The sequence below is a fragment of the Acytostelium subglobosum genome, assembly GCF_000787575.1.
Source record: "Acytostelium subglobosum LB1 DNA, scaffold: scaffold9, whole genome shotgun sequence".
In the NCBI taxonomy this organism is placed as follows: Eukaryota; Evosea; class Eumycetozoa; order Acytosteliales; family Acytosteliaceae; genus Acytostelium; species Acytostelium subglobosum.
In genome coordinates this window covers 1,059,276-1,075,030 of record NW_012236524.1, presented here as the reverse complement: position 1 = coordinate 1,075,030, position 15,755 = coordinate 1,059,276, and the positions used below count along the sequence as shown (strand labels likewise).

The window sequence follows — 15,755 nt, the reverse complement described above, 5'->3', positions numbered from 1 at the left end:
TAATACGCGCTTAGATGCGAAGGTTGACATCGCCCAGACGCACAAGGACCTCGTCTCTCTCTTGCTTAAGAGATCCAAGCAACTCCTCCCTGTATTGTTGCTCACTGCACTCGTACTCTTTGTCCTCGTTGTCGTCAAAGTCCTCGAATGAACGAAGCAGACTGTCGTTCTCGTAGGTTGGCAGCAAATATTGAGCATCACGCCAGATATCCAATTGGCGCATGACGCCACAGTGTCCAGCATCCTTCTGATGCTTCTCCAACGAGTCATCACTCTCAAACGCCGATCCACAATGACAGCAATTCATCTCATATTGATGTCTGCGAATGAAGTTGAGCATCTTGATTGTATCATAGTAGTCCAGCTCTAAAGGAGTAGTATTAGAATTGTGTTGTGTTAGTTCTGGCTACACTCACTCCAATCTTTCAACGCCACGACTACACTTACTCCATTCCTTTCGGATGACGTGGAAATCAAAGTTATGTACATTGACCATGTGTTGGAATACAAGATCTGCGCCATCAAACTCGTTGGGACAGAAGAGACAGACGACGGTCTCTTCTTGGTCTTCGTCTTTGTCCTCTGTCCAGTCGTCCCATTGAGTGGACACGTGTCCCTCGCTCTCAACCTGCTTGACGAGGTCGAGGTTGTTGGGGGTCTGCTCGCCCGAGCTGTCCTCCTCCTCCTCCTTCTTTAGCTCCTCCCAGTTCTTGCCGGGCTCCATGTAGTTGAGCAGGTAGAAGCGGTCGTACTCGGTGTTGTTGGGATTCAGACGACAGTGCTTCTTCTTCTTCATGTGCATTTTGAGCACCACCTGGCTCTTGAACGTCTTCTCGCAGAACAGACACTGGTTGGCGTCGTACTTGGTGCGCAGCAGGTCGAGCAGCTCGTTGATGTTGACCAAGTTGTCGGGCAGACCAATGTTAAAGTTATGCGTCTCAAACATGTGCGTCGAGACGGCAGCGCGGTCACCGCGGAACTCGACCGGGCACATTGGACACACGCTGCTAAAGTGCTGATCAGAGCGCTCGCGGTGCTGCTGCTCCAGAATGAAGATCAGACGCTCGGTCTGCAGCATGCGACGCAGCTCCTGGTCCTCAGGCAGGATATCGCTCAACAGATAGTACATCTCGTCGGGCTTGTCCGTGTGCTTATCGTTGATGCTAGTGGTGTAATCTTCGATGGGCTTGCCACGCATCACATTGCGCCAATGCTCGAGGTATGATGACAAGTTGGCCACAGAGTTCACATCTCCAATGACCAACTTGTGCTCTTGCAATAGATGTTCGAGAATCGCTCTTGAGTCAAACACTACAAAGTCGCATCTTAGACATGGGTACTTGATTGGCTGTGGGTCCTCCATCTGGAAAGCAAACATCAAAGGTCTCTCAAGTGGCTTTACCGCTGGCCACTGTTGTTGTGTTGTTGTTGTTATTAAAACATCGGGACTTTGTGCAACTTCTGTCGTCGTTGTCGATGTAGTAGTAGTATCCATTATATGTGTATATATATATATATTATTATTATTATTTATAAGTTAAGTGCGCAATTAGATTAATACATAAGATCTCAAATCATGCATTCATTCAAGTTGACTCGCTCTCTTTTTGGGTTTGAAAGACTTTGAAACGAGAAAAGCGAAACAGGCGAGTGGGGCTGGAGACACCTCGCCCGATACCTGAATGCCCACTAATGACTTTGACAATGCTCCAACTTCAACAACAGCATCATAATTACATTTCACTCACAAAGTAGCAGTATTAGTAGTTGTAGTTGTTGTATTACTAGTAGCGGAGGATAGGATTGGATCAACTTGGCTTGGACAAAGATGCTGAGAACATCATCTATTCAAGTGTGCAAGAGTCTACACGCTGACCTTCTCTCGCTATCAAGGCATCATCAATCATCAAGTAGAATTGGCTTGGTCAATAATATACTCAAACAACAACAACAATATAATGGATACTCCACAACATCTTTGTCGCCATCATCATCGACGACATTGACATCGACATCGACATCTACTTTGACATCAAGTTCAAGAACATCGACAACTTCCTCAAAGGGCAGAGGAAGACCATCAAAATCACAATCACAGTCACAAGCACAGTCACAGGCACATTCACAATCACAATCACAACTACAATCAAAGAGGACAAAGGAACGAAAGAGTCGTGCCACAAGCATTACATCTGATACGACAGTGGATGAACAGACGATAAAGGAACATAGCGATTACAAGGTGTATAACAACTTGTTAAAGAAGGAGAATGTTGCTTCAAAGCAATCACGATCAAATAAGTTGGGCAAGTCTACTGTGACCAATCATTTCCTCGCGCACAAGTCAATGACGGAGCGCATGGGCATGGCGGAGGAGAAGGTGCCAATGGACGAGCAGCGCGATCTTTTTGTAAAGATGATGCGCCATACGTCGCAGACCGATGCGCCACCCTTTGACGAGCGCAGCAGCACAACAGTGATCGAGTCGCTGTATCAAGTGCTCAACCACAATGAGCTGCCAGGATCGATGGGCAGCGTCTTCTTTGTCGGCTACGAGGGCTGTGGAAAGAGCTCAATCATTGACGAACTCATTGGATTTGATCTGCTGTCCATGTCTCGCAACCGATGGCGTATCATATCAATCGAGTGCGTGCGCACCACTGGCGAGTCCTACTTTGAGTTTGTGCAGGGCGGCTGGGGCAACGGTGGACGCTTCTACGACCCCGTGCTCTTTGCCAAGAAGATGGGCGAGATGTGCCAGCACTGGGGTCCGCGTGAGGCCATCCTAGAGCAGCCTCTCGAGATCATCGTCGCCTCGCCACACCTGCACAACGTTCGTCTGATCGATCTGCCGTCAATCAGCTACAAGGCAGAGTATGGCGACTTGTCCCCACTGATCGTCCAGCGAGCACAGACACTCTATGCTGCCGTCGACCCGTCATTGCAGATGGTCGCGCATTGCCAGGAGATCTACCGTGGCTCAGAGATGGCCGAGGGCGACAAGACAGTCACGATGCGCATTGACCCATTCACAAAGTCAACATTTGGCATTCTCACCAAGCTGGACAACTTTTATCTCGAGCCAAAGCAGTCGGCTGAGATCATATCCAATCGCAAGATGCATCTCTTTCACGGATGGATTGGATTCCGTGGCAGGAAGGACACTGAGATGGGTCTGCCCATCGACATCAACACACTCAATCAAAGTATACGCGATGAAATCCAGACGGTCTACAATTGCACAGTCAACTCTGGTCCAAAGGAATGTTGGAACAAGATATTCTCAGTATGTTTGTTGTTTGATCGACCATCTGGAATAATTCCACTCACTCATTCAATCAATCAAACATAATTAGATATATATCAAGAACAATAGGGAACAGATATTGAATTATATTCAGAACAGCGTTAAGCAGCTCCACAAGAGGACGCTGAGTGTTCTTACAATGATTACAAACATATCGACATCAAAGCCAAGCACGCTACTCAAACAGTTGACACATCCCAACTCGAGTGAATCAGTTGGAATGAACCTTTACATCAAGAAGGCACTGGAGAATGAGCTGTACAAGGCACTGGAGCAGGCGTTCACCGAGGTGTTCAAGCCCAAGGAGATGCCCAGTCTGCCCGCCATCAAGCGGTACTCCGACACAGAGTACCTCGCGCAGTTCAAGGAGCTGACGCGCTTCCTCTCGCACCCAATCCCCATCAAGATCTCCAACACCATCCACCCAATCAATCATTCACACTACAGCCAAGAGTGGCTGCCCCTGATCAGCACGGCGCAGAGCGCCAGCGACAACATCTTCCATCACCTCCAGCACCAGACCTCGGTGCTCAAGGCGCACTTTAAGACTAGCCACGAGGGAATTGTCAACGTCAACGTCAATGCCAAGAAGGAGGGCAGTCGCGAACAGGTGATGGAGTTTGATAACTGGAATGCAATGTATCGACGACTTATCCAAAGACTGATCAAGAGGCGATGGCATACACAGACGCCAACAATAGTGATTGGAGCACTCAATCGATACTTGACGATGTACACACGTGATCAGCCAGTATACGTCGAGCGATTCTTCTTGTCAGAGAATGGACAGACCATGTCATCCAACATCGACACCAGTATATTTATGCATCAGATCTTCAAAGAGCAGACGCCATCACTCTCATACGAGGAGTTCCACATGGCAATCAAAGATATCATCAAGGATGATAGGAAGTTGATACCATTCTCAAGTATGTAATCCATCTCTCACTCATTCATTTTCAATCAATCACTCACCTTTACCTCTATCATTATTACTTTAGACGACTGGACATTATTATACCTACGAGCAGTAGCGATAAAGATATCCAACGATATATATAGATGTTCATTGCAGAATGTATGTTTCCATTAATTGATTGATTGATTGATCCAGCTCACTCACCCATACTAACTTCAACAACAACAATCCACCAGCTGATAATACCAACGATTCTTCAAACAAATCATTCATTGAACAAGTTCCTAAAGCATCCAAACGAGTCATCAAGATCATATGTCATATCGTAAGTTTGTCAAGCCAGACTGGATACCTGTTTCCTGAATTAGTGAACTAACCAATCAATCAATCTATTAATCACGTATAGTTTGGAGAAAGAGATTATACCAAAGGAGCATGCTATTGAGACAATCAAGAGAGAGTGTTCATTCGATGTAATGACCGAGTCTAACCTTCCAAAGATAACCTCTGCTCTATCAATATTAAAAGAGGAATGATTGATCTGATTCATCTGAGAATCAATGAGTCGCTGGATGGGTAATTCGTCTTTTTGTTGTTTTGGTGTTTTGTCAGAGAGACGCGACCACCCAAGAATGAATGGGTTGTTGAATTCATTCTTTCATTCATACATTCATTCAGTAGTAATAGGAGTTAGTTAGTGTTGTAGTACATCAACATCTTACTATCAACAACGACAACAATATATAATGTTTACTGTCAACAAACCAAAGTTTAGGTTCAATCTCATCCTAATGGATGAGGGCGAGTACTACTTTGATGATTACAGCGCAGTCTACTATCCCTCTGCAGACACAGACGAAGAGTCATGGGCCAAGTATGCTATCAATCATTCAATCAATCAATCAATCGTACAGAATACATTCATTGACAATTGATTATAATCATTCATTCATGAACTCACGTATAGGAGGATAAAGGGTAGGATATTGGTATGCTCACATTCGATCTTCTTTGAGCCCGATGATATAAAGTTCCCAATTATGAAGTTCCCCTTCAAAGAGATGGTCAACATTGATCAACTAGGATCCAATCCCAACAACCTCTATCAGAAGCGTCATCCACTCTCAATCCTCGCCAAGACAGATCTATTCTATATTCAAACCAATCAAGTCATTGAGATGAAGGATAACAATGTCAATGCTCCATACCTCTTCCAAAAGGTATGTTTGTTTGAGTGATTGAGTCGCAGGTCTTGTCTAACACGCCACGCACGCCACGCACTCCACGCACACAACAACAACAACAGGTTAACAAAGCAATGTTCAAGTTCTCACTCAACTACGTCAATCTCGACTTGATCCTTGGCAATATGAGGGACTTCTTGACGTATGCACGACAGGATCGACAGGACCACGAGCGATTGATAAAGAGTCTGATAGAGGATCGTGAGAGTAGACTACAGCTGGACTACAGTCTTTTGGTCGATATGAACGAGCGCAATATATTGGAGACGAAATGTTGTAAGATATCACCGTTGGTACAGAACCCCGGTAGATTCCTCGTGACCAACGCACGACTCTACTTCCAACCAATGAACAACATTGAGTCGCAACGAATCAATCACTTCAACCTGGACAGCGTCATCAAGATACTCAAGAGACGTCACTCCCTTCGCGAGACTGGTCTCGAACTATTCTTTGACGATGAGACATCAATATTCTTCACATTCAAGAAGTAAGTTGACCTCGATCGATCAAATCATGGAACTATCCCTAACACACTCAATCAATCAAACAATAGTATTCAAATAAGGAATGAGGTTTATAATGTGATGACTGGCGAGCTGTGTAAGAATATACCTCATATTAATGAACAGAAGAACTATTTGTTGAAGTGGCAGAATGGAATCATATCAAACTATGAGTACTTGATGTACTTGAACAGCTTGGCAGGCAGGACCTACAACGATCTGACGCAGTATCCAGTGTTCCCATGGGTGATCAGTGACTACACGAGCAAGGAGCTCGATTTGGCCAACCCAGCCATCTACCGTGACCTCTCAAAACCGATTGGTGCACTCAACAAACAACGTCTGGCCACCTTCCAAGAACGCTACCATCACATTCCAGAAAACCAGCCCAAGTTCCTCTACGGCACTCACTACTCTGCGCCAGCCTATGTATTATACTACCTCGTTCGACAAGGTAAGTCGATGTCACCGGACACATCTATGCCATCAGGTGTTTCCTCTTACTCACTCGTTCAATCACTTTAGCACCCGAGTACATGTTGAGACTGCAGAATGGAAGGTTCGACTCACCAAACAGAATGTTCCACTCACTGGAAGAGACATGGCACAGTGTCTACAATAGCACGGGAGATGTTAAGGAGTTGATCCCAGAGTTCTACGAACCATCAGATCGTGGCGAGTTCCTGCTGAACTGTGAGCACCTCCAGCTGGGTGTTAGACAAGATGGCAAAGCCATCAATGATGTTATATTGCCTCCATGGGCCAAGGGTATGTTATGTTGGAGTTGATTGATTGATGGATGGATGGAACTATGACTCTAACATGTACGTACGATGCTTCAGACCCAAATGACTTTATTATAACGATGAGGAAGGCATTGGAATCGGAATATGTATCACAGAACTTGCACAACTGGATCGACTTGATATTTGGATTCAAACAACAGGGAGACGAAGCGATCAAGGCCAACAACCTATTCTATCATTTGACGTACGAGGGCAGTGTGGACATCGAGTCTATAACCGACCCCTTTGAGCGACAGGGCCTCGAGGCACAGATCAATGAGTTTGGTCAGACACCTCGCCAACTCTTCAAGACGCCGCATCCACAGCGTCTGCCTCTGGCCATGCGCAACTATAATCTCACAATGAGTGAGTCATCGCAGAGCTCATTCAACAACCTCTCATTCAACGTGGACGACAGTGGCAGTCTGAATAGCTCGACCAGTTCATTCCAGTTTGGTGCCGGTGGCAATGGATCAGCACAAAACTCTTCGTCAGACACACTCAATCAATCATTCGGTCAAATGAACATGGGAGGTGTTGCCGGCAATGGATCACAGCATCAACAGTCCAACAACCGTGCCGCCTCCCCAGTGACCATCAGGAACTGGGGTGCACTTACTGGACTAACTCTCAAGAATTCATTCAAGAATCACAAGGAGTAAGTCTACATCATGTTTGCATTTGAAGTGTAACACATACTGACTGATCATCATCAATCTGTAGCAAGGTGACATCATTATATCTCTCAGAGAATGGTGACATTATATATTCAGTGTCACAGGATGCTTCACTAAAGATATACTCATCGCAAGAGAAGAAACAGATACGATCACTCAACCTTTGTGAGCTGGCATTGTCATCCTGTCAACTGTCAAGTGATGAGAAGCACATTGTCATTGGTTCATGGGATAACAACATGTATGGACATCAACTCAATCATCACTGACCCAATCAATCACTAACCCAACACGATCAATCATAGATATATTTATTCAGTTGCTAATGGTAGTATACAGGATACACTCAGTGGACATGATGACGCTGTATCTTGTTTACGAATGAACAATGAGTATCTGGTGTCTGGAAGCTGGGACTCAACGATCAAGGTGTGGAAGGTGATGCCATCGTCAGTGGGCATCAGCATTGGCAAGGTGCCAGTGGCGGACTTTATCGACGCCGAGTCCGAGATTCGTTCAATTGACATCAGTCCCAACGGACAGATGTGCATTGCCGGCGCGGAAGACGGCACCATCTTCCTGTACGACCTGCGCCAGCTGAGCCTGATCAGCAAGATCCACTCATACTCTGGCGCCGTCACCTGTGTGCGCTTCACACCCGACGGCCAGCGTTACATCGTCTCGTGCAGCGACGGCAGTCTCCGAATGATTGGCGTTGAGGGCTCCGAGATCTTTAGCGGCTTCATCGACGATCAGATCAACTGTCTCGACACGGACGGCTCGTCCATGTTGGTGGGATGCGAGCGAGGACTACGTCTCTGGTCGCTGGCCAGTGGCACCGAGCTCAAGGACTTCTCGTCTGTCAATGATGAACCCATCCAATCGATCAATGTTTCTCAGAGTGGCAAGACGACCATCCTCACTGGAACCAGCAATGGTGTAATCCACATGTGGGATACATAAGATAAGAAACATCAAGGCTTGATGTTCAACGACAACAACAACAACAATATATATATCCCTCCCTCCCTCAATACTTTCATGTATGTTGTTCCAATTGTGTTATTGTTTTGTATGTTATTGCTTGGTGAATATTGTCAAGGGAGGAGCAAAGCCCTGTCCCTCTGGTCTCTTGACAGACTCAATCTTGAATCCAGAATGTTCAGCCAAGTATTGCCAATCCCATTCATTCCTCTCCTTGCCATTCAACATCACCATCATGTCTATTGATTGATTGAGTGTAAGTTAAATATTCAATACATCGTCTACACTATTACTTACGAAGGTCATTCCATGGAGTGAAGTTCTTCTCATTCTTGGTGTAGAGTGAGTTGATGTAATCGTATACATAGACCTTGCCACCTGGTTTGATTGACTTTGAGATGGTCTTGAATATCTCCAGACACTTGGCATCACTCCAATCATGTAGGATACTCTTGAGTACGTAACAATCTGCAGCAGGTACCTCTACAAAGAAGTCACCAGCTTGATCTTTATAACGAGGGTCAACATCTACCTCATGTTGATTCTTCTCGATCACTGATGGTATATCAAAGTTGATACCATTCTTGATGTTGGCATTCTGTTTCAATACTCCCTTTAACAATCTATTGTATGATATGATGTTAGTTTGATTGATTGAGTGATTGAGATATGGGAAACTCACTTTCCAAGTCCACCTCCAAGGTCGACAACAGTCTCAAACTTGGTGTAGTCACCCAAAGAGACAAGGGTAGGAGTTAACATGTTGGTCACTGATGCCAGGGAGTTGTTGAATATGGCAGCCTCATCAGTGTGCTCCTCTAAGAATGCCCAGTAATCTGGATAACCAAGTGTCTTGTTGACATCTGACTGACCAGTCTTGATGGTCTCCACCAGGTTCTGCCATCCCTGGGTCTGTCCATAGCCACCACGCATCAATGCGATGTTCCTTACTTCAGGCTGTCTCAAAGCCAATGACAATGGAGTGTGAGAGAAGATACCATGTTGTTGTTGATCATGTTGTTGATGTTCATCAACATCCTCCTCACGGAAACACTTCATATGAGTGAGTGCTCTCATCAAGCGATAGAGTGATTGACTGTTGGCACCTATCTCCTTGGCAATATCATTGACAGACTTCTTCTCATTCTCTCCAATATGTTGGGCAATGTTCAAACTGGCAGCAGCATTCAATGCCTTTGTTCTCGTGAATCCAGACACCAGCTCATACACCGCACCAACCATCTCCATGTTCTTCTTCTTATCCATGCTTCCTTATCCAATCTATACTTACTACTTTGAATGAATAGAATGATGAGTAAGTGTTGGGACTTATCATGTATTTATAGTTGTTGCGACTTTTGGTGATGCTAGTGCCAACCTAAAGGTTACTTGACAGGGTTCCAAATGATTCTGTTGGGTCTGAAAGTCATTTATCGGGTCGGACCTACCAAACGACAATCAATCAATCAATGAATGAACAACAATTAATTTAGTGTCCTCCTCCAAGTTAATTAACAACTAACTTCATTGTCACGTGTCACCTCATCATCATCATTCTAATTATAATTATATTTGTCTTTTCATGTCATAATCTATCGTTGGCATAAAGCAATGACAAGTACTTGTAAAGATCAATGTGTAGTCAAGGATTGTCTTGACTATGTCCATTATGAATATCCCCTCGCTGTTGGACACCGATAGATATTATCATATAAAGTATCTCTCTCTCTCTACATTCTTGGCCTCACCTAGACTATGAAGATTTGAATTAAACTGAGAATAGATAATTTACAATAATATCAACAATGTTGTGTGGTCCGTGACCTAAGAATTCAAGAGCATTGTCACCTTGTGTCAACAAAATAGAGGTGAGATTCCGTGCACAACACAAACAATTCCCACTTGAGTTCCAAAGATCAATGGAAGTATTGATGGCGTAGTTGAGGATATATACTCATCCAAGGTCAACTCTAAATCAATATCATACAATACATTATCAATCAATCAAACAAACTAACAAATAATTAATTATTTTAATATATAACTAAATCAATCAATCAAATATGGGTCATCATCACCATCATCACGGACATTACGACTATGTCGCCCCAACTTATACCGCTCCAGTAGTGTACCCCGCCGCTCATCCATACGGTGCACCAGGTGTGTTCCCAGCACCAGTCATTGGCGCCCCAGTTCTCCACGTCGAGCTTGGACATGGTCATCATCATCATCACGGTCATCATGGTCATCACGGTCATCATCACGGTGGTCATCATCACGGTGGTCACTGGTTCTAAAGGAATCTTACCCTCCACTCCAACCTACCACCAACCATCCCCCACTCCATAACAATTACACATAAAGATATACAACTTTATCTTTTCTTCTGCTAATAATTTATTATTGTTGTTGTCTATGTCTTTGTCGAGTTGAGTTGAAGATTGGGGTGCTTGAAGTGGGTGTGAATGTGTCTTGAAGTCAGAACAACCACTCTATCTTGAAACTCCAAACACTCAACACTCAAACAAACACACAACAGACTGACTGACTGAATGACACTCGATAGTGTTGTTGTTGTTGCTTATACATTATACATCATCAGTATTAATCATTAACATATAAATATATATAGAGAGAGAGAGAGAGAGAGAGAGAAGATATTTATAGAAGTTTAGAATAGAACACGATGGCAGTATTCTGTGAGATTGATGAAGTGGTCGAACAGATTAGATACAAGACTCAGATGTTCTATGAGTCATTAAAGAGAGATAGTATTGCAGAACAATTGTATAACTTCTCAAATGACGACTCTACAAATGATCAATCTATACCTTATAGTAAGAGTCTAGAGAAGGATTATAGTAATCTGATCTATGTAGGTGGTAATAAGACACCTACTACAACAACTGGAACAACAATAACAACAAATAATAGTAGTAGTAGTGGAGGTGGAGGTAGTGGCACAACATCACCAGTACCACCTCCATCCTCTACAATCAACAACAACAACACAACTGTAAAGCCTCCTCCATCCACTCAACCAACAACAACAACAACAACAACACAAGTTCAACAAACTCAACAAGCTCAGCCACAAGACAACAACAAAGATAATACCAAACCAACATGTAAGATAGTAACATTCTCAGCTTCACAATCAAGTAAGCCAAGTGAATTGAAGGGTTCAATGATGAGCGCCAAGTCAAACAACAACAATCCAGGTAGTAGTGTAACAAACAACTCAAACACAAATACAAACACAATCAACAAGAACATCATCAACAACAACAACAACAATAGTATAAAGACAACTGGAACAACCACCAACAATGTTGGCAGTAGTGTAACAAGTAGCAACAACAACAATAGTAACAGTAATAGTAATAGTAACAACAGCACAAACCCTAGCAGTAACAACACTCCTGTGTTCTTGTTTGTCAAGGAGACATTGTCCAAGTCATCCACAAACACCACTCCCGACTCCCTCCTTACCAAACTCGTGAGACCAAGCGATAGTGAGAAGGACCTATTCGCAGAGTATGGTGAGATTGTAAGTATATCTTGTCCATCACTTACTCATTCACTTACTAATTCACTCTCTACCTACCTAGATACCACCACCTGGCATGGGAATGCAACTGTCAATACACACTGGCATTGGATCAATTGGCATGCTAAGAGTTCGTGTCGTAGACAAGGCAACAGTTATCCAATCAATTGCTGCAGCACTCAAGACATACTTCTCGCAGCAGAATCAACAACCACAACCACAGCAGCAACAAACTCTTGGCACAAGTGTTGGAAGCACTGGCAGCAGTGGAAGCTCCACCAACCTCCTCTATCCCGACCCCAAGGCTTACTTCTTGCGAATTGCCGACGACGACGGCAAGATAGACGAGGACTACCCAACGCTCGATCCCAATCAGCAGATATACAAGTTCAAGGATGAGGTCTTTGTTCTCTGTCTCAATCAAAAGTACGAGGCTGAGCGACGTCGCTCCTCATCGGGTGTACAGCCACGACCAACCTCCCTGGCCGTACCGCAGGACAAGGTCCATCTCCGACGTGTCAGTGTTGGCACTTTGGACACGATCGCACTGGTCAAGATAACGTTGCCAGACTCGAGCATCACCAAGGTAGCCTATCAGCCCGACATGAAGCTAAAGGAGCTACTAATGAACACATGCAAAAAGAGAAAGCTCATCATGGCCGAGCATCACTTTGAGCAGAATGGCAGCGTGATTGACCCCGAGTTGACTCTGGACAAGCTGACATCGTTGGAGATTGTACTGGTGTCCAAACTTAGAAGGTCAATGAGCGGTGATGGCACCATGCTGGTTGGCGAGGATAACACAGGCGATCATGAAGACATCTTTTGGTACGATCTCTTGGCCTACCAATACAAGCAGTACGAGGTGGTCAAGCTCAAGAAGTATGGCTCAAAACAAGAGAGGATCATTGGCATTGACAAGGAGCGCATCACAAACATGTCGCCCAATCTAAAGAAGGAACAAGAGACAAAGAGAGTAAGTAGTAGTAGTGGTAGTAATTGCCAGTCGTTTATATTAATTCTTAATTTTCGATCAATCAATTATAGCCAACAAGAATGATAAAGGATATTGCAAAGGTCGCATTGGCAGAGAAGCCAAAGCACTTCACAATTGAATATATCGATGGCAAGACCTACCTCTATGAAGCCAAGTCTCATCCAGTTGCTGCTGAGATCGTTGGCAAGATACATTATATATTAAAGTCACATCACATGTAGTACTATTATTATAACCTGTCAACATAACGCATACCTTGGTAATTGCCAAATTAATGAGTATAGGACTCGACCGACTCTTGCCTCGCCGAGGGCCCTACAACATGAGTCGACTAGTTTATGTCCATTTACACTAACTGCCATGATCATGACTCGTGGAAGTCTCCTCATTCAGTGATATGGACAGTATCCAATTAATGTTGCCAACCCACTGGACAATATATCACCCAACTGTCCACAGACAGTTGCCGCGCGGCTTTGGACATTGAGGGAACATTGGCACCAGTAGCCAATCAGGTATCCAGGTGTTCAAAACACTACATCATGAAGTTTTTTTACAACATTCATAGTAATGATTGGAGTGATATAAATATATAAAGATAAATTAGGTGCCATCATCGATGGAATCACTGTCAATTTATATACTCCGTCAAATCACTTCTTATCTCGATTATATCGATACACTCTGTTTTCTCTTGACGAGCAAATCTATATACCAACAACAAACGAGCATCACAGGTTTGAATAATTGCTTCAAGACCTCTCAACAACCCAAAAGGAAAAAGGTTCAACTCGGTAATCGTCCCCTTCTTTCTTCAGCTTTACACTTTACATTTCGTGATAAGCGACCTCTTCTTCAAGTTGGTCTCATTCCATCATCAGTGACACACTTGAAGTTTGGCCCTAGATTCAATCATCCTCTTCAAGTTGGTCTCATTCCATTATCAGTGACACACCTTGAACTTGGGTGTGACTTTGATCAACCCCTCCAAACAGGACACATTCCACCATGTTGAAATTGGCTAAATATTTCAATCAACCTCTTCAAGCTGAACACATCCCATCGTCAGTTAGAACTTTATTCCTTGGTGAAGGATTCAATCGTGAACTTCTTCCTGGCCACATTCCACATTCTGTGACAAGTTTAACACTTTCCGGGTGGTATGATCATCTTCTTCATGTCGGTTCAATTCCTTCCCAAGTCATCGATCTAGATCTTGGCGTTTCTTTCAAATATGAACTTCTTCCTGGTCTTATTCCACATTCTGTTGCAGTTTTGACACTTCCGGTGTTTTTTGATCAACACCTCCAACCAGGACTCATTCCACCATCAGTGACACAATTGACATTTGGTCGAGTGTTCAATCAACCTCTCCAACCAGGACACATTCCACCATCAGTGACACAATTAACCTTTGGTGATGATTTCAATCAACCTCTCCAACCAGGACACATTCCATTATTAGTGACAAACTTGACACTACTCTGCCCTCATTTCTCCTCAGATAATTTTATCAGTTTGATACATCACAAGAATATCAAAGTTCTCTCCATTCCTCGAGAGAATCTTTTTTAGATCAAAACACATTATCCATAACAACAATGGTCTCACTGGAGCATTTGATCATTGGCATTGAATTCGACATATATGAAAGTATGCCCGACAATCTTCTGCTTTTACTCCAATCAATCCCAACAGCACTTCAGGCTTTCCTCACTTCGGGGGACTCGGGAAAGTGTGCCAAACTCATAGTTGCACCCTATTAAAAATATTTGGAAAAATTCATTGGGGTCATTTTCCTCACCCTTAAAAGGAAACTAGTCAGCCCACTTTCTGCCCCCCTGTCATATAACTGATCAATGATCAACACTTAATAATAATTATCTCTTTATCTGTAGTTATCAATCGTCAAACTAGCATGTTAATACAATTTGCCATATTAATCCAAAGATAGAGACTCCCTTGAGGAATTCCTGAAGTGTGACCTTGAAATATGATAACTTTTCGATTAGATGGAGACTTATCGGAAACACATTAGCTCTCCTGGTATCAGACGATCAAGATAAGGTTTTATTCTTCTGGAGTAATTATAATAAATATAAAATGATATATGGAAGTCCACAAGTCCTTTCGGTGGAAAAATTTTGTAACGACATAAAGCAGTTGAAAAGTGTTTTCCTTTCACAGTTGCCCGGATAGCTCAGTCGGTAGAGCGCACGGCTCTTAACCGATGTAAAATGTATTCCCTTCACAGTTGCCCGGATAGCTCAGTCGGTAGAGCGCACGGCTCTTAACCGTGTGGTCGGGGGTTCGAGCCCCCCTTTGGGCGTAACTTTTATCTCATGTTGAGATTTTTTATGTACTTTTAGTCAACTTGTAGACATGGTATCTCCTAGCCCAGATCCTCCTCCGCCAGGAGTGGGATAAAAAAAACCGAAACGAGCGATACAGTTACTAACTGTTTTTCGTTCTGAATAAGTCCTTAGCAAGACTCTACACAGTCAATCAATCGCTCGAGGTCGAGCGTCGATACACTAAGGTTACAGGGCAACATGGGACTTGACAGTGTTTTAGCGAGGTTCGCCCCGATGAACACGGTCGCCCCTCCCCATCGCGACTCGTTCTACGAATTGCGCATCTTCTTCCCAGGCGTCGCCTTACTACCAGACGACTACCTCAAGAAGCTCAAGCTCATACTACGACTGTTCAGGTCGTACCCTTCGTCATCTGCCCCCACGAGAAAGAGCAAACATGTCCGCGGCCTCACCGTCGAGGGCAAAGTA

At 43.9% G+C, this 15,755-nt stretch overlaps 8 protein-coding genes across 8 annotated transcripts; 5 read left to right on the top strand and 3 right to left on the bottom strand.

The window, feature by feature from the left end:
- Positions 1-16: 16 nt before the first annotated feature.
- Positions 17-1,507, bottom strand: SAMD00019534_053410 (hypothetical protein; the record flags this gene model as incomplete). The annotated part of the gene is made up of 2 exons (XM_012899812.1): positions 17-366; positions 448-1,507. Coding segments are annotated over 2 exons (1,410 nt in total), but the record flags the coding sequence as incomplete, so codon positions are not given.
- SAMD00019534_053420 (hypothetical protein) lies at positions 932-1,222 on the top strand (the record flags this gene model as incomplete). Its single annotated transcript, XM_012899813.1, has 1 exon — positions 932-1,222. A coding segment is annotated over one exon (291 nt), but the record flags the coding sequence as incomplete, so codon positions are not given.
- Positions 1,508-2,347: 840 nt separating the features above from the next.
- On the top strand, positions 2,348-4,762 carry SAMD00019534_053400 (hypothetical protein; the record flags this gene model as incomplete). Its single annotated transcript, XM_012899811.1, has 5 exons — positions 2,348-3,286; positions 3,357-4,236; positions 4,309-4,385; positions 4,463-4,551; positions 4,633-4,762. 5 exons carry the CDS (start codon positions 2,348-2,350, stop codon positions 4,760-4,762), a joined length of 2,115 nt encoding a protein of 704 aa, XP_012755265.1.
- A 210-nt stretch (positions 4,763-4,972) lies between these two features.
- SAMD00019534_053390 (hypothetical protein) lies at positions 4,973-8,398 on the top strand (the record flags this gene model as incomplete). Its single annotated transcript, XM_012899810.1, has 8 exons — positions 4,973-5,100; positions 5,194-5,446; positions 5,533-5,960; positions 6,027-6,430; positions 6,502-6,744; positions 6,819-7,419; positions 7,485-7,679; positions 7,744-8,398. Coding segments are annotated over 8 exons (2,907 nt in total), but the record flags the coding sequence as incomplete, so codon positions are not given.
- Positions 8,399-8,515: 117 nt separating this feature from the next.
- On the bottom strand, positions 8,516-9,688 carry SAMD00019534_053380 (hypothetical protein; the record flags this gene model as incomplete). Its single annotated transcript, XM_012899809.1, has 3 exons — positions 8,516-8,661; positions 8,720-9,045; positions 9,105-9,688. 3 exons carry the CDS (start codon positions 9,686-9,688, stop codon positions 8,516-8,518), a joined length of 1,056 nt encoding a protein of 351 aa, XP_012755263.1.
- Positions 9,689-10,466: 778 nt separating this feature from the next.
- On the top strand, positions 10,467-10,784 carry SAMD00019534_053360 (hypothetical protein; the record flags this gene model as incomplete). Its single annotated transcript, XM_012899807.1, has 1 exon — positions 10,467-10,784. A coding segment is annotated over one exon (318 nt), but the record flags the coding sequence as incomplete, so codon positions are not given.
- Positions 10,480-10,701, bottom strand: SAMD00019534_053370 (hypothetical protein; the record flags this gene model as incomplete). Its single annotated transcript, XM_012899808.1, has 1 exon — positions 10,480-10,701. One exon carries the CDS (start codon positions 10,699-10,701, stop codon positions 10,480-10,482), a length of 222 nt encoding a protein of 73 aa, XP_012755262.1.
- A 327-nt stretch (positions 10,785-11,111) lies between the features above and the next one.
- Positions 11,112-13,193, top strand: SAMD00019534_053350 (hypothetical protein; the record flags this gene model as incomplete). Its single annotated transcript, XM_012899806.1, has 3 exons — positions 11,112-11,975; positions 12,037-12,951; positions 13,023-13,193. The coding sequence occupies 3 exons, from the start codon at positions 11,112-11,114 to the stop codon at positions 13,191-13,193; spliced, it is 1,950 nt and encodes a 649-aa protein (XP_012755260.1).
- Positions 13,194-15,755: the final 2,562 nt, after the last annotated feature.